The sequence below is a fragment of the Crocodylus siamensis genome, chromosome 2, assembly GCF_052110815.1.
Source record: "Crocodylus siamensis isolate JL-2025a chromosome 2, ASM5211081v1, whole genome shotgun sequence".
Lineage (NCBI taxonomy): Eukaryota > Metazoa > Chordata > Crocodylia > Crocodylidae > Crocodylus > Crocodylus siamensis.
Window position 1 is genome coordinate 222,831,281 of NC_143396.1, and position 27,870 is coordinate 222,859,150.

Consider the following 27,870-nt stretch of genomic DNA (forward strand, 5'->3'; position numbering starts at 1 on the left):
AGAAATTGTTTTCAAGATAAAGAACGCCAAATGTTCTCATTCCAGAGAAGTCTTATTTTAAAAAGTCCATTTTTTAAATTAGCCTATTGTCATATGAAGCTTTTTTCCCTATATTACTGCTTACCTTTGCAAGTTTGAGCAGTTGGTCTGCCTGGGCACTTAGAAGATATCTACGGGGAGGGGTGTTCCTTCCTTTTCTTATATAATAAAAAAAAAAGAGTTTTGTTCTCACCATTGGCAGTGGCTTTATTGCTGCTTATTGCAGCCTTCTCTCTTTTTGGGGGAGGATTCCTCTCAAAATCCATATTCCCCAGGAGCCAAAATCTGGGCTAATGGCATCCTTGCAGAAGTGGTGGAAGTTATTTGTGTGCAATTCTGTTCATTTGAAGAGATCACTGCAACACAGTGCTCATTATCCCTCCCACCTACCTTCACAATTTGGAGATTGTATAATCTTAATATTACTCAGCTTCTTTTTTGCTCTAGGGTATATTTTTCTAACATTTGAATCATTTTTAATTAGCCTATCATTACAGGAGACTGACTGTATTGTTGGGAGGGACAGCAGGGGTAAGGAATAGTGCATGATAACTAATACAAGGCCTAGGTCACTATTCTATGCCACTACTGTTGCCCTGCTGGGGAAAAAGTCTTAACAGTAGTGTAATTTTTTTTTTAAACGAAACCTGCATTAGAAAAATTAAGACCCCAAAATGAAAATCATACTGGAATAACATCTTCAAAGAAGCAAAATTAGAAGTAATTTTTTTTTCTGTTAGCCCCAGAAAGCTGTGATCATGGGGATGCATAATACGATGACACAAAAAGAATTTCACAACTTTGTCTTAAAATCAAAATTAGCCAAAATCAGTAAAATGAAGAAGTTTTTAGAGGAGACTGCAAACAAAGAAAAGTGAAAAATTTATCTGAGAGTGTCCTTTAAGTGTTGGCTTGCTTCACTTCTCTTCACTTCGTGCTTCTCTTCAGCAATCACATTTCTATTTCTTTCCCTATTCTTAACTAAATGCTTTCCAGCTCCTGGCTGGACATTTGTTCATCCAAATATCTTGTGGCAGAATGCCAGGAACAAAATGTCCAACTTCTCTCTCTAAGCGGTGGGCCTTTGCATACAGAAAAGTAGTAAAATAAAGATGCAGCATGCCTATTAAAATTAAGAATTCTGCTTTTGCATTGGCTTTGGAGTGTCTGTGAAGAGAAGGGGCATTTATCCTAGTTCTGTAAAAACTGGCTTTTCTGTGATCTAGTTAAACGTCTGTGTATTTTCCCATTTAGTCTAAGTACCCAAGCTTTTTAGTAATCTTTCTAGTGAAAATCAATTAGTCTCCACATTATTTTATCATATGGAAGCATTAAGGTGCATTGTAAAGGTGCCTTTCCAGTTATTGCACAGAAGGCAAATCCCTATTATAAAAAAGGCATTCTAAAATATACTATAAATAGTTGCTCCCGGCTGAATTCTGATATATTTGGGTATCAGTACAGGAGCAATCAAGTATAAACTACTGTATTTACACAAATTTCAGTTGACCCTGAATCTAAGATGACCTCCCCCCCCAGTAATTAAATTATATACATGGAAAAATTACAAATTTGTTATAATTTTCCAGGTATAGAATCTAATTATTGGAGAGATGTCTTAATTTCATCCCACTTCTACTGCTACAGCAGGAAAAATACTGCTTGGGGTGGGGTCAGCTAGCCCCTTGCCTTCTACTCACCCCCACAATTCTTCTCCCTGCAGCCCTCTCCGCCTGCCCCCCCTCCCCACTCCCACACCCCCTGGCTCCCAGCTCCTCATGGGCTCTGCTGCTCTCTCCCTTGTGCCCCACAATCTCTGTCCCTACCTCCCCCCACCATCCTTTGTCTCCTCCCCCACACCTTTACTGTCAGACACTGCTCAGGCTCTGTTTCCTCCGGGAGCAGCACATGGAAGCTATTGCTTGCCAGGCCATGCACCAGTATCATCACTACTGATTGGCCAGGCAGGAGACATATTTTCCATGTGCTCCATGCCCAGGAGGGAACCGAGCCTGAGCCAGGGCTGAGCTACACCTGACAGTAAGGAGGGGGAGAGAGGGGAGGGCAGGAAGCTGCTGGGGGTCTGACTCTGGCCCAGACCCAGGCTCAGGCCCAGAATTAGAGCTGTAGCAGCCACCTGCCTCCCTCCCCTCCCCCCCACTTTGTGTGCAAACCTAAAACAAGGGGCTTTTTCCCTTATGCTGACTGAGGGGGAAAAACTTATCTTAGATTTAAGTAAATATGGTATTGTTGTTGTTATAGAAACTATAATTTACATTGCAGCCCCCTTTGACTGAAGGTCAGTTCGCCAATGTTCACAAAGGTATGGAAGGGCAACCCATACTCATACACTTTTCTGCCTCCCCTGCCAAAGTCCTCATGCACACTCAGGCCTCCAAACCCAAAAATCACATATAATTTTCTGTCTCCCTTGAAAAAAAAAGATGCACACAAGAATGTACATACAACATCTTAGAATTACTCCAGTGATATAAGTGCTAAGCAGCTTCCCCTGCTTTCCATACTGCCTCCTACAGAAGAGGAATAAACCTTTTGATAGCTCTAATTAATGCTTCTCTGTTGGCTTGACAAAAGTAGACCCTCAGAAGGAGCTAGGGTTGGAACTAAATAGTTCAGATAAGTGAATATAACAGGAAGGCAGGGCTACATTAAGTTTACCCAGCACCTTAGCCTTAGAGGCCTAATGAGAGCAGGGAGAGTGGTGCCACTGAGCACCAGCGGGCATGGAGTGCTGAGAGCAGGGGAAGTGGGGAGTCTTACCAGCTCCGAGAGCACAAAACATCTTCAGCTGATGCTGCCATGTCATGGTCTGCTCACCCTAGTTGCTGCTACAGCAACAGTGTGATCTGCATCCACCAAGCTGATGCTTCTACAGCAGCAGCTTTGGGCTGCTGCTTCTGCTGGGGCACAGACTCCCCAGGGGGACATTCTGGCACCTGACTAAGTTGGTGCCCAGGGTTGATGCCCTGCTTGCCCACCCCATGTTATACTATTGTTAAGCATACCTTATATGGGTTTCCTGTATTCTGGCCTTGCCCCTCTACACTACAGCAGTGCTGTCCATGCTGCACAGCCTATTCCTATTTGAGACTGCAGTATCTATGCATTTCTCTCCCAGTCTGTTGCAAAGTGTGGCAGTGTCTGTGACAGGGTCTTCTTTTCTCACAGGGTTACATGGAGGAGGCAGCAGACGTAGCCCCTGCAGTGAAAAGTTTACAGTCCAAGGTTAGAATTGTAGACAACAGATGGTTATTAGAAGGAAACAATAAGACAACTCTTGTACAAGGAATATAAATATAATTCCTTAATCTATGCATAAAAATAAATTTAATCTAATATGAAACTACAAATGATAAAATACTAAACTCATAATTGTAGAGTTATTCAGCAGCGTTGGTAGAGGGCAAAGTTAAGGTGGTTTAGGTGCCTTACTTATTTTTTTTTATTCTTTAATAAGTTTGGATTTATTTTCAATAGGTTTGGATACTTACAAAATTCCTATAATTTTCTTACCTTAAATTACCAAAGCATACTCTCAACCTTACTTTTTTAATGTTATTTTTGTCCTGGAATAAAGCTGTATTTATATATTAAGATGAGAGTGCATATTAGAACTTTTTGCTATGCATACAGAAACAAGATATAGGTTACAGTTACAGTTGGTAAGTGCAGTTAAAGAGAAGATACATATACCTTCCATTAAATAGAAAAATTCCCACTGACTAGCACCAAAATCAGTGATTCTCAACCAAGGTGCCTTAAAATCCTTTCAAGGGTGCTGCAAGGTGTTGTGAAATGTTAGCACAGTTAGGTGTGCAAACTTGATTCACAAGATAAACTCCAGGGCCATGTCCAGACATGCATGAACATTTGATTCCCCAGGGACAACTAGAGGCTGCGCACCTTGTGCCACTGCTAGCTGTCCCCAGGGAACACTTGTACCACACAGCAAGTTACCCCAGGTGGGGTAGGGGAGATTAGGGCCATCACTGGGCTGGCCCTACCAACCTTATCTGGGGTCCTGGGGGCCTCCCAGGGCTGCAGCAGCAACGATCCTGCCATATGGAGCCTGGCTGGCAGCAGAGTGCAGTTCCAGCTGGCCAGGCTCCAGTTTTGGGCAGTGCATGCTGCTGCCTGCCACATGTGCTGCTCCTCTTTTTTTTCCCATGGGTTTCTTTTGACCTCTGTTCCCTTGCAGCGTGGAGAACAACTGAACATGCGGTATGTGTCATATAGTACATGGCCATGCTCGTTTGGACGCAGCCCAGGATTTCAAATAGGAATCCATAGTGTTAAAACGTTCTGACCTGTTCCAGTCTTTCTGAGTTCTTTGAAACAGAAGAATTGCTGTATTATTTTTCTATAGTCAAAAATGTTTGAAAACTAAGAGCTGGCATTTTCCATGAGGAGCCTTGAGCCTATAAAGGGATGCTTCAGGTCTGAAAAGGTTGAGAACCACTGACCTAAACAATTTACTAGTGTTGTTGTAACAAAGCCCTCACCAACAGCTACACAAAAGAAATGAGCCAAATGTTGTATTCATCACAGTTATTTTTTTAATTATACATAAAAAACTCAGTAGCATATTCTAATCTAGAGAATCATACATAAATCATAGAATCAGTAATACTTTAGCAATTAAGGCCACCTTAAATCCAGTCGGTCTCTATCTGTCCATATAATTAAAGTTTCTTTTAGTTGCCATGATGCTAATATCTGACCATCCAAACTGTAATATTTTCTTACTGGGTAAAATAATTTTAAGTGCCTCTAATTAATGTTATAGTAAGACAGAAATGATCTACATTGGCTCTCTGAACTCAATTTTGCACCTTTTACCAATACAAATTTTTATTTAAACATTATATTTGAAGAAAAGGTTAAAAAAATTGCAAATGCAAAAAAAAAATTATTGTAAATGCTCAAGAGGTCATTTGTTTTAATTTTGTCTCAGCTAACTGCTTTGGGTCAGGATATTGTACATCCAAATCCATTGCCAACAAGCTCACCCTAACCAGAAATGCAGGTTGACTGAACCAGATCTTTTATCTCTGCCTTCAGACTGCATTTTCCATTCATTTCTCTATTGGTTTTGACACGCATCGAAAGCTTGAAAGACCTGTTTATGAGATATGTCACAGACCCATGAATTTCATCCATGGGAGCATGCTCCTGTCGCCGTCTATTCCCTTTCATTAGATTCACTAACGTAGAACATTCTGTTTGCTCTTTCTCCTCTTTTAGATGGAATGGGTCGAGTCCTTGCTCAAGACGTTTATGCAAAAGACAACCTCCCCCCATTTCCAGCATCGGTGAAAGATGGCTATGCTGTAAGAGGTAAATGCAGTACATCTTCTGAAAACGTAACTGTACACCAGCTTGCTTGTACACCTGCACGTTCCATCATTGTTGGAAGCATTTATTTTTTCCTTGAAATTGTATTTATTTCATTTTTAGAAATCTAGATTACTGAATTCCTGTTGTGTAAAATTCAGCCATTTTAAAGGAAGACTGTTGTGCTTACTGCAGTTTTAACTCTTTAAATAGGTGTGCATGCATGTATTTGTACCCATGCATATTTGCCAACATACTTACAGTTGCAATGTAAGCACTGTCGCTCAGTTCTTTACTCGCTTGGCTGTACTGGTCCTGGTTCCTCTTGCAGTAGAATCTGCCATCTAACGGTTGCTTTCTAGAAGGAAGTCTGGCCCTAAGATATAGTTTGAGATGCAAGTAATGGTGTTTCCTGAATGAGAGGCAGGAGGATTTCTAATATATCAATAATATTTTATATATAACTCGATAGATAGATAGATAGATAGATAATATGCATACATCATGCAATCATAAATTCGTTAGGTCCCTATGATTAGTGATTGCATAATTTTCGTGGAAAGTGCAAAATCAGGTGAGCTCCATAAAAAAATGTCAGACTCCACAAAAAACAGTGGGCTCCATGATTTTGGCAGGCTTACTGCAAAAAAACCCCCAAAACTTACTTAGAATGCTGGCTCCCCAGAGGGAGCCACAGTCCTCATGGCACTGCAGTGATGTGTTATCAGCACTCGGGGTAGGAGTACCCAGCCCAGCATGTTTCACAGTGAGGGTGGGGGAGCACTTGCACCCAGGTTTTGGGGATTCTGGGGGAAAGGCAGGGGGGATGACTTGTGGCTGAGCCCATTTTTACTTTTCTGCTTTCCCTTCTGTTCTAAACACTAGTTCAATAAACTTCAAAAGCCTACAATTGATCAGAGTTGTGTGCTTGCCTGCTTTTGAGAGGAAGGAGTGCTTGGACCCACACTTTTAGGTTTCCAGGGGCAGGGAAGGGAACATTTGAGGGGCTGTAGTTGAGTACAGAGTGAAGACACAGGTGGTTGTTAGAAAAATAGCTTTTACTGAACAGCGGTGCAAGGGAGCTCGTTGATAAAAAGCTCCAACAAAAGGAGGAAAGAGGTCAGTAGAGTTTCTGGCTGTGTACCAGAGTGGCCAGTTGCAACAGGCTGGGGGGAGTTAGGAGTGATGCAGCGTGGGATGCCTGGAGAATTGACCAGGCCCATCTCACAGAACACCTGGTGTCCACACATAACATCGAACAGGTTCACAGTGAACCAATTCATAGTGCTTGATTTTCCAGGTATACTTCTGAACCATTCCAGGCAGATTTAAACCAGTTAAACAGGATTGTGTGTCCGTCCACTTCAGGTTTAAACAATATTTAAACTATGCTGAGTAGTATGTATGCCTGTGTCCTTAGATCCACTGATGAAAAGTCCTATGTAACACCTGCGTGTTGAGTAGTGGGTATGTTGTTATGCTAGAGGTTGGACAATTAGATTGGAAACTGAAGTTATTGGTCCTGACAGACACTTTCAACCCAGGGACAACTGTTTTCTTCTCTTTTTTTTTTTGGAGTAGATAGCTGAAACACTGAAAAACCACTCAGAGAACTAAACCATACGTAGGCCATGTAACAGTCCAAAGTGTTTCTTGCGGGTCTGGTAACAAATACAGGGGCAGAAAATTAATTAGATTTCAGCTGTGTGTGTTTGTGTGAAGTGCACGGGGAAGCCCCAGACAAAGCCAGAGAAACAAAAGGGCTGAGAGGAAAAACTGTGGGTAGAAGTTTGGTTTGAAAGAGTCTAAGAACTGAAAACAAATAAATGGTCTCCTCCTATTTGATTCCTATTGTGTAAAAGGAAACAGGACTTTATGTACAGTCTTTATAAATTAATTCAATTACATCAGACAGTTATTTGACACTCTTCCTTACAGAAACAACTAGTACAGTATTTAGTATGATTTATATTAGAAAAATTAATTCAGTTTCAGGAAATATTGGAGCCATTCAGTTGTCCTAAAGTGTGTGTCTTTCATTAACACTATTTACGTGGTTTGCAGTGATTTATCCATCTGAGATTTTTTTGGACTTTTCTTTCACAGATCATCTGCTCAGGTATACACACACGTCTTTTAAAAATAACATTGAGCAATCTGTTGAATGTGCATGATTCAAAGACTGTACGTGCAAGTTTTCTCTTCTGAACCACGAAGCAAAGAAGTGATAATCTCTGATGAAGATCATTACTATGCCATGAAATTCAGAAAGATATTTTGCTGAGTGTGTTTGATTTACCCAAGCCCAATTTGAAGTGATTGCTTTTGATTAGGTGTGATGCAAAGGACATGGTAGCAGTTTTCAAATATTTGAAAGGCTGCCATAAACAAGATAAGCACAAAATGTCATTCCTTGCCATATAGGGCCAGACATAAGGTCATGGATTTAAACTACAAAAAGCAGATTTAGATCAAATCTCAGGACAAACTTCCTGATTATAAGAACACTAGGACAGGAGAACAAGCTGCTTGGGAAGCTGTGGAATAGCCTTCACTGGAGGTTTTAAAAAAGTAGGCTGGATAGACATCCATCTTGAATTGTTTAAGAACAGCAAATCCAGCATCTGTGCAGTAAATTGGACTTAAGAACTGTGGACCTTGAGGTCCCTTGTAGCACTGTGTTTCCATAATTGGCCAGGAAGGCAAAAAATTGTTATAAGAGTCTGAATTAAACAAACAGTGGTACCATAAATGTCTCACCAGTCTATTTTATGCAATTCAGCCCACACACTGGTCAGTATTCCAGGTGATTGGGTGCAGTGTGATCTTCCCACAATTCAACTTTCATCTGATTGATGTGGTAATCAATCAGATGACAATCTGATAGAAGTGGTCTATCTGCTTCTAAGGTATAGTGTGGAGGTATCAAACTCCTTTGACCCCAAAGGCCAGATGAGGGACGTGAGGCCAGTCCACAGACCAGATCAGGCCCATACAATTCCCCACATGCCAGAGCCATCACTCAGGGATCCAATCTGGACCAGCCTCATATTCAGCACACAGGGCCAGTCTAGCACAGGTGCCCAGACCAGACCCACACTCCACATGCATGCTGTGTGTAGCGAGTGCACCAGACCAGCTCCTTGCACTAAACAGAGCATGGGCTGGATGATAGGGCTCCACAGGTTGTATCTTTGACACCCCAACATAGCATCTTCATTCAAACTGAATAAAGACAACTTCAGTCCACACATGGAATAATGAACACTAGCACCAATTTAGATCAGTGATTTGGCACCAGTGAGCCTTAAAAATATTTTTGTTATCCGTAATAAAACTAATAAGGCTAGTCAACATTCTTCTTCTATGTGAGACAATAAGGTGGTCATATGCCATATATTGTGCATTAGCTTTCTCAGAAAGCAGTCTAAAATAAAATAATCTAATATTTAAAGCCTAAAGAACCATATACAACTGTCACATAACTCTCTTATTTTTGAGGATGGTTCTTCAGATCTCAGTATTTCAGCCCCAGAGCCACTTGCCACTAAAAGGGGAAAAGTTTGACTCCTTTTAGCTAGATTCTTCTATTCCACTCTTATTTTAGAATCTGAAGTCAAGTTAACATTGTCCATTGGGCTCTTCCAAGTTAAACCAATCATTCCTTCTGCTGATACTATATAATGTCTCAGTAACATGGCTGTATAATGTCTCACTAGCGTGGTTGTGTTACTTCTGTATCAGGAAGCAGTGTGTGCAAATTCGGCAGTATGTCTCAGTATAGCTGTATTAGGTGATTATAGCCAGACTTTCTCTGCCATGTGACACAAAAAATTCTTGTTGCTAGAATAATCCATAATGGTCTCCTCAGACCTCTCCATTCTCTTGCAAGAGGAACAGTGAGTATATCTGAACAATTTTGTGACAGAACATATTATTCTACCAAAGATAATACATGTAAATATGTTGAACTTTTCAAGATATCTTAAAATCCCTTAAGGCTGAAAATGTTTCACATGACACTTATATCTTCTCACATAGAAACTAAGGAAGCAGGTCTGAACTAAACTGCACATTATTCTAAGGTTCTTCCTTGCTTGCTATGTTGTTTTCTCTTTTTTTCGGTGGTTTTACCTTTTTATAATCTTCTTTCTTCTGTGCTTTCTTACAGCTGCCGACGGCCCTGGGGATAGATTCATCATTGGTGAATCCCAAGCTGGTGAGCAGGTGAGCATATGTTTTTTTATTTCTTTTTTTGAGTAGTTTTTTATTTCCTATGAAAATAAAAATCTGATTTCTTTTTAGTTGTAATTATTATTTGTTTCTGTTCTGCGCAATTTCTTAAGTGTTCCAAACAATGGACTTGTAATTGAAGACAGCTCTAAGTCACTACACATTTGTGTGCATAGTATCTAGTCTACAACTACACATGTTGTAGTATGATCTTAGAAGCTAGTATAAAATCAGAGAGACTCAACCCCAGTATCCTTCAGAGAGTGGTACTGGTGGTTCTCTAGAGGGTCATATGAGGTCTGAATGTGCACAGCAATTCCCTAGTATAATGTTAGCAAGCACTCTGCTTCTGCTGTTGTTGTCATTAATGAAATCTAGAAGCCCAGGGTTTCAGATTCTGAACAGCCCTCAACCCAGCATCTAATTGCACAAGTCATTTGTGTGTTGGATTTTTGCACACATCACTTCAAAGATGTAGAATTACATGCAAGTGATTTTCCCTTCTGCTGAATTGCCAAAGCAGGTGATGTACTCTATTCAGATTTTAGGGAAGTGGGAGTAGTCTTCTCAGGTCACTAAAACTTGTAGCCATCTGTTGCTGTTCATTATCTGTCATGCATTTCCCTTCCTTCTCAAGGGACCAGAAGGATTCCACTAAAGGTCACCTAAGTCTCCACCTATTTAAGCATTTTTCCCAGTCTGATATACTCATCCTTGATTTATTTCAGTAGGCATCTGGCAGTGTCATTTGTCCCAGTAGGAAGGTCCAGTGAACTTTTCCCTGTTCCCATCAACATCTTTCTCAACTGTAAATCCATATTTTATATCCTTGCTCTTGATAGGCAGCACTCACTTCAGCTTCCTAGACCTGGTCAGGTAACACACACATTGATTAATCTGAATAAAGAGTCCAGAATTACATATACCTGCCTCTTGTGGGTGCCAGGGTGCATGTCAGACTCTCTTCCATCTATTCCTTTTTTTGTATGTAGATCATTCTGTCATCTATTTTTTCTCTTACTTGCCTGTATATCATCCTAATTTCTTACTGGGCTCACATTCCTAGCTCCCTCCATCATCTCTTCCTCTCTCAGTTTGAACTGTTTTCCTTTCTCTTCTTCCTTACCAACCCATCTCTTACCTACTTCTCCTCTTCATTCTCTAGTATCTGCCCTCCAGCTCTTGTTTCTTCTCTACTGGCTTCTTCTCTCTTGGTCACATTGTTTCATGAGTCAGTTTCCTGATCTAGAAGTTTGATCTCCAAGTTCTTTTGTTCAGCAGGTGTCAGGAGTTGCCCTTGCAGCTTCCTGTCTCCTGTCCTCCATCATATTTTCAGATCTTTGTCTGAACTCCACTCTCTAGTGTTCATATCTTTTCTTTCATGAGCTGTGTCAAGCAACATTTCATATCTGAAAAGATTCTGGCCTTGTACAGACATTCAGTTTCTCCTGAGAGCTATTGCTTTCCCAGGACAAACAAGTGTACAGATGTTCAGGCTTTTTCTCCTAAAGTGAAAATAGCCACTCCAGGAGAAAAATAACTTGGATACAACCCAGGGTTAAATCACTTCCAGGAGAGTTTCTCCTGAGAGAATGAATATCTGTACATATTCACAACACAGGCTAACTATGGGCAATCTGGGTTAGCCAATCAGGGCTGCCCTATACACTGCTGTCATCTGTTGTCAGGCAGACTAAGGAAACCTGTAGATCATACAGAGTTGCATGCACAGGCCCTCCCACTGGCTGCACAGTGTCAGCACTGCAGGCTCTCCACTCTTCAGGACCTCAGCATTCAAATGTCTGTACATGTGGCTCTGGGTAAGTTTATCTACCACAAGAACAAACCTGGGAGAATTCTCCTAAATTATTTGAATGTGTATATGCAGCCTGTTAGGCACCTCTCAAGGTTAATACATATCCTTCAGTTTCTGTATCCACTGCTCTGCTTTTGTGTTCGCTCATGCTAAGGTCATATCTAGTATTAATACAGTATCTATCATTGTGTTTTCATGTCAGTGTCTATCCTAAAGGAAAAAAGAATGAAAATCCTTCAAGTTGCAAGACAGTATACCTTTGTGTATACCTGAATAGTTATTCAGGAGACAAATGAATAGGTTCAATTTAGTGAGGGGCAGAAAAGGAGTTTATAAATATGCAGTCAGCAGTAATCATTGTAAAACACCAGGTGCTATGCATAAGTATATTTAGATGCTTTAAATCATTTGAAGTGGACAACTCAGAAAAGAGTCATTATGCTAATTAACCTAGCAGTAAGCTGCAAAAGCATGAATATTTACAGCACATTTTACCATAATTAACCTCACCCATTGAATTCTGGCACTTTTCTAGTCATGTTATGCAACTTGTGGTCCTTCAAGCCAAAAGATAACCCATTAAAATCAGAGGGATTTTTTTTTAATGTATCTTACAGTTAACTCTTGAAACCCACTGATACAGGACAGAAACCACTTAATAAATTTAAAACAGTATTATAACTTTACATAAAGAACGGTATGTTCATTTATACTATAAATTTAGATTAAATATATAAGAGCTTTCATTTCTTACATGCCAAGGCAAAAGCTGATGGTTTTGTTTCTCAAAGTCTCTCTTTCTGACAGTCATACACAAAATTCTAGATTGGATAGATTATTTTTCTGCCTAGAGAAGGCAAATCATTTTTAACTATTTTTTAAAAAATTTCCAAATAAAATGTACCTACAGCTAATGCAGTTGTGGCAGTTTCTGTATCCCTAGGTCAGAATATCTGTATAAATTGCTTAAAAGTTAAGCTAATTATGAGAGCCAGGGATGATGTATGCTCGTGTCCTACTATGAGTATTGCATATGCTCTGGGTTTTGCTGGTTTTCATATGGGGCCAGGAAATATTTTCCCTCTACTGCAGCTACATGTGTTGGTGGCGGGAGTTACGATGAAGGGAGACAGATTTGCAATCTTCGGAAACATTGGCTGCAGCCAAGGCTGGGGATTTTGACAGGTGTGCCAGTGCTTCTGCTGAAAGTTAAATGCAAAGGTAACTGCTTAGAGGGTCTTGCCACTCTGCTCAGGGTCGGAGCAGCTGAAGTTCATATTTGGGATTCAGGAAAGAATTTTACCCCATAGTCAGATTGGTATGGAATGTGGGGGGGTTACCTTCCTGTGTAGCAGGGGGCTGTGGCCCTCTTCCTTGGATCTCTCAAGCATATTTTACCAACATTTGCAGCAACAGGACACTGACCACTGTGGTCCTTCTGTATTAACTGTGGCAGGTTAGGGTGTTATGTCTTGTGGTTGTGTTGGGGCCAACTGTGTAGTTTTGCTAATAAGTTAGACAATGGCTCTGTATAGGATGGTTTGAATGAGGATGATCCTGCCTCAGGCAGGGTGTTGGACTAGATGATCTCTGAAGGTCGCTTTTAACGCTACTACTTATAATTCTGTGATTCTAACCCACAGAATATCTTCACCTGAGCCATCCAGGGTGCTTACTAAGATGCATAGGAATGACCTAGATTTGATTCTCCAATCACCTGAGACATACTATAATATGCTCCCTGGATCAGAGGGTTAATGGAACTCTAGGCACAAGATGTCATAATTACAGCCTTTTTAGTTCTCATTTTGCTTGTCCTATTGAAAGCTCCCTTGACCTTGTAAGTCCCAAAACTAAATTCAGCCTTGTCTTGAGGGGTCAGTTAACCATTCTGATGCAATGAAACCCAAACTTCCAGCCCCATGGGCCTGATGAGTGATGCAGGGTCGGTCTGTAGGCAGGATCCCCACACAGAGTTGGTGCATGTGTTTGGTTTGTGGGTGCAATCCAGCATGCCATCTTGACCCTGGATCCAGCCACATACTAGCCCACCCCACATGCCTAGATCTAGCCACAAATCAGCCCAGCCCTGCATGCCAGCCCGAATCTGCATTCCTGGATCTGGTCACACACTGGCTTCATCCTTCATGCCTGGATCCAGCTAGACAGTTTCCCAACCCCGCTTGCCTGGATCTGGCCATGCAGTGGTGCAGTCTGCTGCACAAGGCAATGTTATCCAGCCCATGAGGCTCCCCATGGCTCTGTAAATTTGGCACCAAGAGGAGCAGCTATTAATGCTGCCACCACTCCCCCACCCAATTTTCAGACCCTTAGGGAGCCCAATGGGGCAAAGGACACAGCTCTTCAGGCTGGGGCTGACGCTTGGGTTGAGGCTTGAGCATCCCTGCACTAATACAGCTGATAAGGAAAATTACCCTCCCCCTAGAAGTGCCCCAATGTGCTAAGTACATGGGGCTTTTGAAGTACACATGTTCCAGATTTAATTTGGCACTTCCGAGAATATCACTACACAAAAACTGATGCAGAAGGATGGATGGAGCAGATGTGCAACTTTGCACAAAAAAATGACATTTGCACAATTGTACTTTACTTTGATCTTCCATTTTACTAACAAGGTCTCCCTCCCTCCCACCCTCCCTTCCTTCCTTTCTTCAGTGTCTGTGGCCGAACAATGATTTTAACTGTGGATTTTGAAAAAAAAATAGTTCTAATGTATTGGTGATGCAATTTTTTTTAAATGTTCACATCATTTATTTCATTATGTTGCTGTTCATAGATTCACAGACATTAGGGCTGGAAGGGACTTCATGAGATCTTCTGGTCCAACCCCTTGCCCAAGGGCAGGAAGTCAGCCAGGGTCAAAGGACTCCAGCAAGATAATCGTCCAAAGCATATCTTAAATGTGTCCAGAGTAGGTGCTTGCACCACTTCTGGGGGGAGTTTATTCCAAACTCTGTGTACTCGAACAGTAAAGAAGTTCTTCCTTATGTCCAGTCTAAAACTGGCTTCCAGCAGTTTGTGACAATTGAACCTTGTTTTCCCAGGAGGAGCCCTGGTGAACAAATGTTCTCCCAAGTCGTGATGAACACCCCTGATATATTTATAGGCTGCCACCAAGTGCCCCCTGAGTCTATGATTAACCAAGCTGAAGAGTACCATTCCTCTCAGCTTCTCCTCAGATGGCCTGCTCTTTTGACCTCTGATCATGCACGTGGCTCTCCTCTGGACTCTCTGAGCTTCTCCACATCCTTTTAAAGTGTGAAGCCCAGAATTGGATGCAGTACTATAGCTGCAGCCTCACCAAGGCTGAATAAAGTGGGAGAATGACATCTTGGGTCTCGTTTGAGATGCAGTGGTAGATGCAAGACAGGGTTTTATTTGCTTGGTCGGCTGCAACATTGCATTGGTGGCTCATATGTATCTGGTGGTTAATCATGACCCCCAAGTCTCTTTCAGATGTAGTGCTAGTGAGTGAAGCACTGCCGAGCCTATAGGTATGATAGGAGATTTTCCTCCTGAGGTGCAGCACCTTGTATTTCTCTACATTAAAGGTCATCAGGTTTCATATTGCGAGCCTATCCAGGTCGGCCTGAATCCCCAGCCTATCCTCCAGTGCGTCCATGCTTCCCCACAATTTTGTGTCATCCGTGAACTTAACCAGTTTGTTTCTGACACCCAAATCCAGGCCATTAATGAATATATTAAAGAGTACCAGTCTGAGTACTGAACCCTGAGGGATGTCACTGGTCACCATATGCCATGCTGACTTGGTTCCATCAACAATCACTCTCTGGGTCCAACCACAAAGCCAGTCCCCAAGCCATTGGAGCATAAGGTTGTCAAGGCTGCAGTTCCCCAGTTTTGCCATAAGGACATCATGGGAGACCAAATCAAAGGCTTTTTGAAATCTAAGTAAATGACATCAACCTTCCCCCCAACCCTGCCCCCACCCCAGTCCAGGTGACGCACCACCTGGTCATAGAAGAAGATGAGGTTGGTCAGGCTCAGCCTACCTGAAATGAAGCCATGTTGGCTTTCTCTCAGAATGGCGCCTTCTGTCAGCCTGTTGTTGATGGATTCTTTGATAATTTTTTCCAAGGTTTTCCCAGGGATTGAGGTCAAACTGATTGGCCTGTAGTTCCCTGGATATTCCTTCCTTCCTTTCTTGAAGATAGGCACCACATTGGCCCTCTTCCAATCTTCAGGAGCTTCTCCTGAGTGCCACAAGTTCTCAAATATCCTTGCCAGTGGCAGAGCTATAAAGTCGGGCAACTCTTTTAGCACTCTTGGGTGCATTCCATCAGAGCCTGCTGACTTATGGATGTCCATCCTCCCAAGGTGTTCCCTCGCAAGGTCTTCACCAAATGTAGGCATATCGTCACCCATACCTTGTAGTCTTGTGCCCTGTCAGGAGGGGTGATCCCCTTGAGCTGGTGGAAAACTGACACAAAATAATAATTGAGATTAGCTTTTTCTTGAGTGTCAGTTGTCAGCTGTTGGTTCATTGCAGAATGCCGGCTTCTTAAGAAGTTATATTTTTTCTGCAGAGGCTTTGAACTGTGGTCTTGTGTGGTTATCACAGAACAACTTATTATTGCTGTTGCTCTTGTACTTGTTGCTGGCGCTGTTGCTGCTCTTGTCAAAGACTGGCACGTGGGCAGTCAAAAAGCAGTGATTAGATAAGGATTGAACACCTCAGGTCTGAGCCAAAATTGCTGTCCAAAGAACAAGCCAAGGTCAGGAACCACTGATCTATACCAGAGTCAGGTGACTCAGAGGAAGTAGAAGGATGAGACTCTACAAAATGCAAGGCTGGATCATACATTTGGGCAGACAGAATCCAGGCCAGGGATTGGACTGAGACTTAGCCTTAGCAGAACTGCTTAAAGTCTAAAGAAGAAACACTGAGCAGGTATCTACTTGCTAGCATTCTGCTCAAACTTTTACAGCTGACTCTGAGGAAAAGGGCTGGTCATCTAGGAGCAGGGTTTAATGCAGAGCATGGTCTTAGTCCAGATGCATCAGGCTAACCTATTCTTGCTCCCTGGTACTTACACATCACACTACCCCACTCTTCAGGAAGCATCTTACAGGCAGTTTTGGCCAGGTTTTCAGGGTTCTCTTGTACTAGGTCAGGAGTATGGATGTCATATATTGGCTCTCAGGATTAATCAGTAGGCATATCACCTTCAAATAAGGTACCAAAGTCTTCCCTGAATGAATTCTGAGTCAGGCTTCTCATACCAGGAACACTTCCTGACTGTATTGTAATGTGGGAATGGAGGAAACCACTAGCTCATTCCATGCATCCATCATATGGTAATGCATGTAAACCATTAATACCTGAGCCAGATATGAATCTGTAAGTTATTCTTGTTTAATTACATGGGGTTTTCCCTTATTCATGACAATAATAGTGCATCAGCAGTACATGGAAAATAAGCCTTACTCTATATGGATTTGTTCATTCCAAATTATCTCAGAATCTTTAAACATTTTGAGGTTTTCCCTTTCCCTTTTTTAATTTATAGACTCATAAAAATCAAAGAAAAATGGAGTTGGGAGGGACTTCCAAGCTCCCCACTCCCACCCCCAACTCAAGACAGGATTGTTCCTATGTAAACCATCTCAGACAAATGTTTGTCTAACCTGCACTTAAAAACTTCCAGCAGTGGAGAGTCCGTATCTAAGCATGTTCCGTTGCTCAACCACCCTCACAGAGAGCTCTTCCTAGTATCTAATGTAATATAGTGAGTTCTCATTTTCCTTTCTTGTTTGTATTTTCCAGCCAACTCAGACTGTGATGCCTGGTCAGGTAATGCGAGTTACAACAGGTGCTCCAATCCCCTGCGGTGCTGATGCTGTGGTACAAGTGGAAGATACAGAACTCATCAGGGAATCAGATGATGTGAGTCATTATTAAAAACTTACTTTGCCTCACTTCTGTTTGCAATAACATGATAACAGGGATTGCAGAGAAAGTCTCAAAAGGAGCAGTATTTCATAACCTTTCTCCTTTTTTTTTTGAGACTGGGGTACCATATCCACAAGGACTCAAAATGGCCCACCTCACTAACTCCAATGACCTGACTCCTTATCTTGAAATGTCATAGACCTCTCAATATTCCTACTATAGGTAATATCCTAGTCCATGCAGGCTTACTGAAAGGTCTTTTGTCTCTTCCAGTATGCTGAACCAGGAAGAGACAAAAGATGTATTGCGCTGAGATGTAGTAAACTTGTTACGCTTTGAGAACTTGCCAATCTATATTAGCATCATATCTACAGGGAGCCTCAATCATTTATTGGATTGTTGAGGTAGTGGTAATTAAAGTGGTGGTGCTGACAGCCTGTTTCAGTGTTCTTAGCCTGAGTCAATGCATGAAGAAAGTTATTCTGACTTAACTGCCTCTCCTGTTAGTGGAAACATATGATGACCTCTACAGCTTCAGTGCTTTTCCTTGTGTTACCAGAACAACAGTTCAGGTAGCATCTCTCAGTTAGAGTCAGTAGAGATCAAACACAAGCTGTCACTGGATTTTATTAAAGTTTGCCCAAGACTATGTGACAGTGCCTATCCATCATTTAAAAGGTGGTATTACAGGAAAAATAGAACCTATCAAAATAGGAAGGTAGAAAGAAGCATATTGCCCAAAAGAATATTCCCTTATTATGTAACCAAGAAAAATATGGAGGAGGAAAAGGTTGATGTTTGGCGAACAGAGTCCTTTTCTTCCACCGTGGGAGGGAAGAAATTCAACAAATGGTCATGTTAAATATGTCTCTGGCTGGGCCAAGATCTGAGCCTCTGAAGAGAAAGTTTATATAATGCTCTAGATTAGCAAAAGAAATGATGAGAAAAAGAAAGAATTTCCTCTGAGGTTTTTTGATTTATTTACAAGATTTTTGTTCAAGCAAAATAGCCCATATCTTTTGAGTTTCTGGCCACGTATCTTACATCTAGTTGAACAATCTGTAAATTCCAAACAAAACTATCCAGTATGCCTCTGTAACTCCCCATCCTGTTTTCTGTTACTTTCTTTGAAATCATCACTAAAATCCTTGTTGTCTCTAATAGTAAAGAATCAAACCTCATGACAGTACCCCAGTCCCCTTATAAGGTTCTTGCCTGACTGCCTCTGATACAGGCTGTGCTTCTAGCTTGGGACTTGAAAACACCTGCTGGGATATATCAGAAATCCTCTACTTTGTCCTTCAGGTCAGCTTGCCTTCTTCCAGACTCATGTCTAATGGGAAATGATTTGACTTCACACCACCAAAAGAAAACCCCCCAGATAATTCCTTATTTTTAGCCTTAACTGGAGCTTCCTGTAAATTTTCTCTTCAACTCCTCAGATGCAAGCCATTTGCCCAATGTAAATGGAGACCATGTTAATCATGCATGTTTTAAGTGGTGAGGACTGTACTACAGGGTCTATACCACTTGAATCCTAAAATGGCAAAGAATCTGAGAAATGGTTTCACCTTCTCTGCCCATTATGTATTAAAAGACATGCAGAGCATACATAATGGCTCCAGTGAACACTAGTGGCCAGAAGAATCTGATCTCACAGGACCTGTCTGCTGTGATGAAAATAACAGTCAATGGGTCCTTTTAATAAAAGTAAAGAGAAACCCCATTGACCAGTCCAGCAATGAAAACCAGACTCTAGTGTCACATATAGCGAGGTAGCTATTTCTAAATGTTTGTTTGCCTTGCAAATCTCATGTCTGACTCATGGCTTTGAGGCACTACAAATACGAAAGGCACTGATATAAAACAAAATTCTGCTCCATTCTAAGTATAGTATAAATTCAGTGTTGCTGACAGACTGCCACTTTTCCAGAGCTGAGTATATTTATCACCCACCCACTCACAGGGCGTATAAAGTTAAATATTTATAATACAAATCACATTGTCCATAAGTTAAAATGTTCAAATGGATTCATTGGTGGTTGAGCAAACCACCAGAGCATTGAAATCTTGAATATGTGAATTCAAAAGCTCTAATAGAAAGTAGGCCTCAGATTTTCCTGCCACTGTCCTATTCAAAGTCCATAAACATGATGTATTAACTACTCTCAGATATGTTCATGGTTTCCAGGAGGAGAAGAGATCTTTGCACTGCATAAATGCAAATAACCCCTGAAAATTTGGACACATGAGTAGTTGGCAAGGTGGATATTTTCTTACTACTTATCCATAACTGCAGTGCCACATGTTTTGCCATGCTTCTTGATTTGTTCCGTAGATGCTATTTCTGAAATTCCTTTTGAGCACATCAGGAGGGGAAAGAATTCCCATGATAGACAAAATCAACAAAGAGCCTTAGTATATTGCATGAGAGAGATAACTGAACATTCAGTCATAAAGTAGGCAGGCAAGCAATGTATTCAAAGGAGGTCCTTTTTGGTGAGCTCAGATAAGGAATAATTATTGTAAACTCTTTAACTTGGAGCACACATTGTGATGAACTCTTGATGAGCAGATAAAGAGAAACTAGGTGATACTTGGGCCATAATGTGACAATGCAGTCATTGAAGCAAACATATCAGAGAGTGGCATGAGCATTTGTGAACCATAAATACATTGTATAGAATGATGAGAAATAAAAGCTGATTAATTTTGTTTGCTTAACACATTTGAACTTGTGCAACCTCTTTTTTTATAGGGTACTGAAGAGCTAGAGGTTCGAATTCTTGTGCAGGCTCGACCAGGCCAAGATATCAGGTTTGTTAAAAATCCTCATTTTAAAAAGGTGAATACCTCTTTAAAAATACAATTTACAATATATTTTCAAGATACTGTTTTCCCATAAAAAGCATGGATATTTAAAAAATATGACTGCCATAGGGAGATGCACTGTTTGCTTGAAACCTGACCAACTCGTGCATGTTATTTTCAATGGTATTCTCTTTTTCTTTCCTTTCTTGTGTGCTATAATTTTCAGACCTATAGGACATGACATTAAGAGAGGTGAATGTGTGCTGGCTAAGGGAACCCACATGGGTCCATCAGAGATTGGTCTCTTAGCAACTGTTGGAGTCACAGAAGTAGAAGTTAATAAATTTCCAGTTGTCGCAGTCATGTCAACAGGGAATGAGGTAAGAAAAGTATCTTTTCTGTTTCTTTCTTCTGCAGGCACAGAAGTAGAATTTTGAATAGAAATTTAATTCCAAATGGACCTGTTTTAGAGGTACTAAGCTCCTGCAACTCTCACTTTCTTCTGATGTAGTCAGAGATATTTGAATCTCTAACAAGAACATGGTCCATATCCATTGTCCATTTGCACTGCTCTAGTGAACTTAAAGAAAACCTTATTTTAGGGACTTCTCAGTAGGCGTAGAATTGGCATTTCCAGTCCTGATCCAGTCAGTCGTCCTACTGCTCAGAAGGAGTGTTAGCAGTGGAGTCAGGTTTGTAGTGTACTCTGCCCACCCTAGCAAGAAGAGCAACTCCTTTTAAATCACTGTCCTCTGTAACTGTTCTAGAATAATGAGAGAAGCTGATTGAGGACTGGCATTTTCTGAGGGGTGCCTTGAGTCTAAAGAAGTTGAGAACAACTGTGTTAGTCCATCGTAGGTTGCCATATTTAAAATCTTTCTAAGTGAATAAACAATAGACCTTATTACTCCTGCATCAGCAGCCTTAGATTAACATCCTTGACTTTTCAGTAATCAGAATCACTTGATATATCCATCAACTTGATTAGTTACAAATTCAGAGCTTGTGTTTTGATTTATACTATGAGATCAGTTTATATGATATGAGGAAAAGAGGTTTGCAGATGTGGATCTGTTGATTATGCCTACGCATAATTCAGTGCTGTGCAGATACCCAAGTTTGCTGAATGAGCTAGCTCTGCTATCAGAAGCTGTATACATCCACGAGTGCAGAACTCCACCTAGTCTTAATAGCCCTGGTGAGATGCAATATATATTAGCCTGGGCAGAGTTCCAAGCTCCATTCAGAGCCAGATCCTGTATCTCTAGCTGGCACCACATTATGCTATATAGACATACCCATCAAAACAATTGAAAAGGGAATCCTAGAAGAACTTACTTTTTGGCGTTACCCATGACTCAGCCATAAATCTTTTAGTTTTACGCTGCTGAATAGTCTCTAAACTCTCAGAATCTGCTTAGATCCACATATGAAATAACTTACTTGCCATAGGTGCCTGTCAGTAGAAACATTATCCAATCTCAGGAGCTGGAAATTTCAAGTGTGCAAAAGTACTGAGGATACTGATGTATGTGGTTTTATAGCTATTGAACCCTGAGGATGACCTCTTACCAGGAAAGATCCGAGACAGCAATCGTTCGACTCTCCTAGCTACAATCCAAGAACATGGCTACCCAACAATCAACTTGGGAATTGTGGGAGATAAGTAAGTACCACATGTTAATAAAGATTGCCATCTGCTGTCATGTCATATGATGTACTTTAATACACCACCAGTGAAGGGAAAATCACAAAAGCTACATTCATAATGCAGCTTACCACAGATGCCAGAATTTTGTGGTTTTTCTTTTCTCTATAGAGTTTAATAAATCCATCCAAGCAAGAAGAGGAATAGTCTTATGAGGATGTTTTTAATAAGTGGTGTTTGTTAGGGCTGTGCAAAATTTTGGCAGCCATTTCATTTTGGATTCAAACGTTTCAACGGTCAAAACACCAAATCCAAAACAAAACGCAGGGCTCTGAAACAGCTCCGAAACTGAACAGGCCATCTGAAATATTTCAGAAATTTTTGGGCCCCCGGAAAATACAGGAGGACAGCAGGCTGCCGCTGCCAGCCGGTGATGGCGGTGGCTCTGGGCTATTTCTCCAGCCAGCAGCAGCAGCCTGCTGAAACCCCACGTGCATATCTGGGGCCCATGCCCCCTGGGAAGACTGGGGGAATGATCAGAGAGCTGGGGAATCAAACCAGGAGCTCTGGCTGATGGGTGGATCTGCCCCAGCTCCCAGGCAGCACACACGCCCTGCCAAACCACGCTGCACCTGTGTGCTAATGATGGGGGAGGGGCAGGGGGGAGATCCCTGCTGCCCCCTGCTGCATGGCGAGACTCTGCCATGAGCCCTCAGAGGCCCCAAACGCTACTGCCAAATCCAATGAATGTATGGCTTTTTTTTTTAAAGCTGCACACTCACCAGCATCCAGATGACAGCAGTGCCAAGAACAACCCAGTGCTAGCGGCAACCTGCTGTCATCCCACACACATATCTGGGGTCCCGCACCCCCCAGGAGGGTTACAGGGCTGTACCAGACTCCTCCTGGGGGGAGCGGGCCCCCAGATCTGCATGCAGGATGACAGCATGCTGCCACTGCCAACAAGTGATACTAGGTTTGTTTTGAACAGTTTGAGTTTCCCAGAAACCCCTGCACCTATCTCCTTGAAACTTGGCAGGCTTCATGGCCTCAGAAGAGGCTAGTATCCCTATAAGTTTTATATGAGTCAGGCAAGAAATTATAAAGTTATAGGCAGTTTTGTGATTCTCTGTTACAGCCCATGGCCAAAACACCGTCAAAATTCCGAAACAGCTCTGCAACAGTTTCAGCCAAAATGAAATGGAACAGTGATTCGAAATACCAAAATGAATCACTGTCCCTCTGGAACACCAAATCCAAAACGGAACAAAACACAGCCGTCTTGAACAGCCCTATGAGACACTGAAACGAAACACTGTCCCTCCGAAACGCCGAATCCGAAACCAAAATGAAATGCAGGCGTTTTGCACAGCCCTAGTATTTGTCTTGTTTATCGTTTATACCTGTTGTTAGCAATTCTAATACTACTTCTGTTCCCTGCTGTATTTCCTGATGTCTCTTGAGAGAGGGTAATAGAAATGCCAGTGTTCCTGATCTTTAAAAGATGATGAATATTTCTCTTTCAAGAGCATATTTTCCATATTAAGATTAATTTAGAATGTAACTTGGGCAGTTTTTTTGAGTCACTGTTTTCTTGGCAAATGTCACTCGTGACTGTTGGATATTGCTGAACTAGAATTGCACAAGTGTACCGAAGTACGTTAAAAGATTTTCACCGTTATCCTTCATTGAGCTTTCTGACTGGACTGCTATAAAGCAGTAATATATGATCAAAACTTTCTTCTTCTGACAGTGATTTTATGGTGGTTCTAAGTAGGAATGAAGCTGAGTTCTGCTGCTTTTGAGAACACCAGATGAAATGATTGAAGTGCTTGGTTTTCTGTTCTTGACAAGGGGCTACAAACAGACATCATGTTTTTCAGACATTCATGTCCATTGGCCTGGCATAAATCCAAAAGTGTTCACAGGATAAGAAGTACTAACAATTTATCCCAGAACATAACAGAGTATGTCTGAATGGTTATCCCAGAAATGTATCAGTCAGTGAACGCAGAAAAACAGCAATGTGTTCAGGTACTTATTAAACCCTGATTAGAAGGGTGACGTGTGTACACCCCAATCCCCAATATTTCTGTTCTGAAGCAAACTCTGGCACAACTTGTCCAGGGACAGATGTAACTTCTGTTCTTAACCTAGCTTGTGGTTCATTGTATGTTTCGGCAGTAGTCCTATGAAGCCAATTTCCAAATTATTCCAAAGCTTAAATCTTTGGCCTAAGTGACTTGATTTTGTAGCTGCTGTGGCTGGAATTTCAAAAGTGTTAACTCCTTAGAACCACCAGTAAGGATTCTGCTTTTCAGGAAGATGAGGTACTGTCTCACTTGGAAAAACTAGAACACAAAATGGGAGTAACATGAATTCCTTAAGATACCCTTTGATACCTGTAACCCTGTGTGCAACGCTACCCATGCCCTCACCTGAATAGTGGGATCCTGGGGTACACAGTAGCCAGTGGCCCTGCTCAGCTCCCTGGATAGCTGCTACAGGGTCCCTGAGCGGAGCACCTCCCCTGACAATCAAAACAACCTTGCAGACCATTTTAAACTACTTACAGAATTTAATTATTTACAAGATAACACATAACTAATACAATGACACAAAAATGTTACACAACATAACCCAGCAATGGTAGCTTAAGGGGTCATGCTTCTTAGATACACATTACACCAGGGCAAGGCATACAAGTTACCCACGATAAAGAAAAAACAAATAAATAAATACATACACCAACTATTAAACCATCAAGAACCTATTTATACACCCAGTCTATAACTTGTATGCTCCAGGGTAACTATGAGGACCCCGTGTAAATGGCCACTCATCTTGGTTTCTCAGGGAGCAGGGCTGCTTCTGTGTTCCTGGCACAGGAGCTGTGGGCAGGTCCCTGCTGCTGGCATTTCTCTCACGAGCTCCAGGGGTCTCAGGGCAGCACGTGGTGGCTCCTCTCCTGTGATCCCTGCAAGACGGCTTATTCCTGCCTCAACCCCTGTCTCCTGGCACAGCTGGGAGCAGTGTCTGGGCTGCAGGTTGTAGCAGTTCCCCAGCCCAGCACAGCCTCACCCCACCTGGCAAATGCAGCCCCTCCCTGGGCTCTGCCTGCCCCCAGGTCTTCTGGTGGGCTGGGATAGTCCCCTGCCCCCTCTAGCCCAGTGCTCCCTCTGGCATACTCAGCCTGCCCCTCCCCAGGTGCTTTCTCACTCATGGAACAAACCAGGGCAGTCTCCCCCTGGTCCTGCATCCCCCTTCCCTCCTGTGCTCACCCACACCACACAGGGGCTTGTAGGGAGGTCTTCCCAGGCTCGGGGTCTCCTGACAAGCAGGTCCTGTTTTGTGCCTGCCCCAGCAGGGCTCCAAGGGGAATAAGAGGAAGAAAGGATACACTGTGTTTCTCTGGTGCAGCCTCTCCACTACCTCTGCAGGGGCTGTCTGACAGACGGCTGTAGTGAGGTCCTTTTCCTGGCCTCCAGCCTGTCTCTCTTCCCCTGTTGCTCTCCTCGCCACAGAAAAACTGCTCCCTCCTTTTAAACAAGCCCTCTCAGCAAATCCCAGGCCATGACTCTTCCCAGGCTTTTGCTAACCACCCTCTCATTTAAACCCCTGCTGGGGTTCCATCACTCCTCCCACTTCAAAGATGGCTGTCTCCAAAGCAGCTTTACTCACCCTCAGGGCAAACAGTGTCCCTACTGGGGCAAACTCTCTCTCTTCACACTGCCCCTCTGCAAGGCAGCCCTTCCTGTCCCTTCAGATGACTACAGTGTTAATGTGGCTATACAGTTGTGCCTCAGTTCATAAACGTATTAACTCTGGAGAACAACAATATCAGGTAGAGCGGTGATCCTGGCCTGTGATGTTATACACCAGCAATCCTCTACGGGGGATCTGTGACCCCCTGGAGGAGTGCAAGTAGGTTTCAAGGGGTCCGTAGGGACTGTGGATCTGGTGAAGTCATGAACTCCTTGGTTAGCTGGAGCAGCCAATGCCTAAGCTGAGTCCACTATCACTGCCACCGCCAGGTTTACAGAAAAACATAGATTTTCTCCTTTAAAGGAGAAAAAAATGGGTTTCCCCTTGCAGGCAGACAGTGTTCCAGCCTGCAAGGGACCGTGGGGAGCAGGAGGAGGCCGATACAACAGGGGGCACCACATGCATGTGTGTGCGTGCACACATGTACATGACAGCCAGGCAGCAGTGGAAAGCAGCTCCCACAGCTCCCTACAAGTAATTTGGGGGGGAGGGATAGGCAGTGGGGGGGGGCATATGCTCCACCCCCCCACCCCCGATTTCTGTACCTACAGCTGTTATGGGGCTGCAGCCTGACTGGGCCAGCCAGTGGGACCTGCCATGAGAGGGCAGAGCTAGGTGGCAAAACTTGTTGCTGCCACTGCCAGGACCCCCACACCAGCTGTACTACCAGCAGTAGGAGAGAGAAAACGACTAGTGGGGGTTGCGCTGCCCTCACCTCCTCCCACTGCTGGAGGGGAGGTGGGATGGAGAGCAGTGTGAGCTCCCTAAGGGGAGCAGTGACAGCTGGACTATACCCTTGCCCCCTGCCCCCCTCCTCCACAAGAGTCAGGAGTGAGGGACACCATCAGGTCTGGCGGGGTGAGGAGCTGTGGGTTGGGAGTGAGGGGTACTGGCAGGCACAGGGGGCTGTAATCAGGAGTGCTGTAGGTCAGGAATGAGGAGGGCCTTGAGTCCAAAAAGATTGAGAACCACTGTTATACACTATCTTCTGTGCACAAAAAAAATACTTCACTCTAAAAACTCTGGCTGTTTCATGACTTCATACTCTTCCTAGTTCCATTAGTGTTTTGAGTCTCCCTATTGCTTTGAAAATCAAGCCACTTCAGCAGGGATAGACCAATATTCAGTGTAGTGAAGTTATTTGCCTTTAAATGGGTGGGAGGACTTATCTGATCCCAAAAGCATATTCTCTGTGGAATAGCACCAGGACAGTGACCATAGTTTTTTTACAAAGAAAGTCCAAGATGACTGACTTTCAATATAATTAAGGTATTTAATCCAAGAATCCAGAACTGAGTCTGCAAGATTCATTCAAAATAAATGTTTATCAGTCAATGACTAGAAGCCATCACATCACATGTTACTGGATTTTTATGACCAAAGGTCAAACAGTACTATGAAAGAAAGCCTTCAACCTTGTCAGTTCTCTACTCACTTATTATACAGATAATCCACAGCTGTGTAGACTTAGTGTGGCCAACTCTTGGTACACAACAGATAGTTGCAAAGATCTTTGCCTAAGGGTAGATCCCCTCTAGAGTGGTTACAGACCTCTGAACTCCAAAGCAAGGTATGGAGAAAGTCTGATATTCTTTTTTCAGTTCTTTTCCATACATGTACTCCAGGGGTGTCCAACCTTTTTGAATGTGGGGCTGGATCACGGACTTTTTATCACTCAGTAAGCCAGTGAGCCATATTCAAAGACCTCACAGGAAGTGGTATCACATCAGGAAGTGATGTCATGTGACCTTTGACACCAATGAAGTTGAAGGAAGTGACAATGAAATGGTTCTAACCAGTTCAAAACTCTCCCTCTATAGCATCCACCTCTGCCACTGTTCGGGATGGGATACTGAGCTAGATGGACCATGGAGCTGACTTATGCACCATGGCACTTTTTATGCTTTTATGTTCATAAGCTCTTATGTTCTTTGGCTGAGCTTCCAAACTATGGCTGAGATTTGCAAAAAGGGGTAGATAGGCATGTTACAAAGTTGTCATAAAAGATTTGGAGCCCTGTAAATCCCATTCATTTTAATGGAAGTTGGCCTTTTGACTCAGCTTTGAAAATCTCAGCCCAAGATGCCAACCAAATAAGTCAAAATATATTTTGCATTTCTATGCAGTGCATCTATGTGGGGCTCTCCAAGCATTTTACAAACATGAAACGAACCTCAGGATGAGCCCAACCAGAGCAGCAGGGACTCAGCTGCACTTTCCCCTACCTGCACTGGTCAGTCCTGAGTGGCACATGGCTCTGCCGCCACT

General features: G+C 42.6%; 1 protein-coding gene across 9 annotated transcripts in view; it reads left to right on the forward strand.

The window, feature by feature from the left end:
• Positions 1-27,870, forward strand: part of GPHN (gephyrin) — a 612,917-nt gene that overhangs the window by 531,878 nt on the left and 53,169 nt on the right. For 5 of the 9 annotated variants that reach the window (XM_090033171.1, XM_090033172.1, XM_090033173.1 and 2 more), the window contains 7 exons: positions 3,229-3,285; positions 5,305-5,397; positions 9,566-9,621; positions 17,253-17,372; positions 20,137-20,195; positions 20,416-20,569; positions 21,734-21,855. In XM_090033171.1, the coding sequence (XP_089889297.1) occupies positions 3,229-3,285; positions 5,305-5,397; positions 9,566-9,621; positions 17,253-17,372; positions 20,137-20,195; positions 20,416-20,569; positions 21,734-21,855 (661 nt within the window). The remainder of the gene's footprint in view (positions 1-3,228; positions 3,286-5,304; positions 5,398-9,565; positions 9,622-17,252; positions 17,373-20,136; positions 20,196-20,415; positions 20,570-21,733; positions 21,856-27,870) is intronic. The other 4 variants (XM_090033174.1, XM_090033177.1, XM_090033178.1 and 1 more) reach the window with 1 other exon arrangement.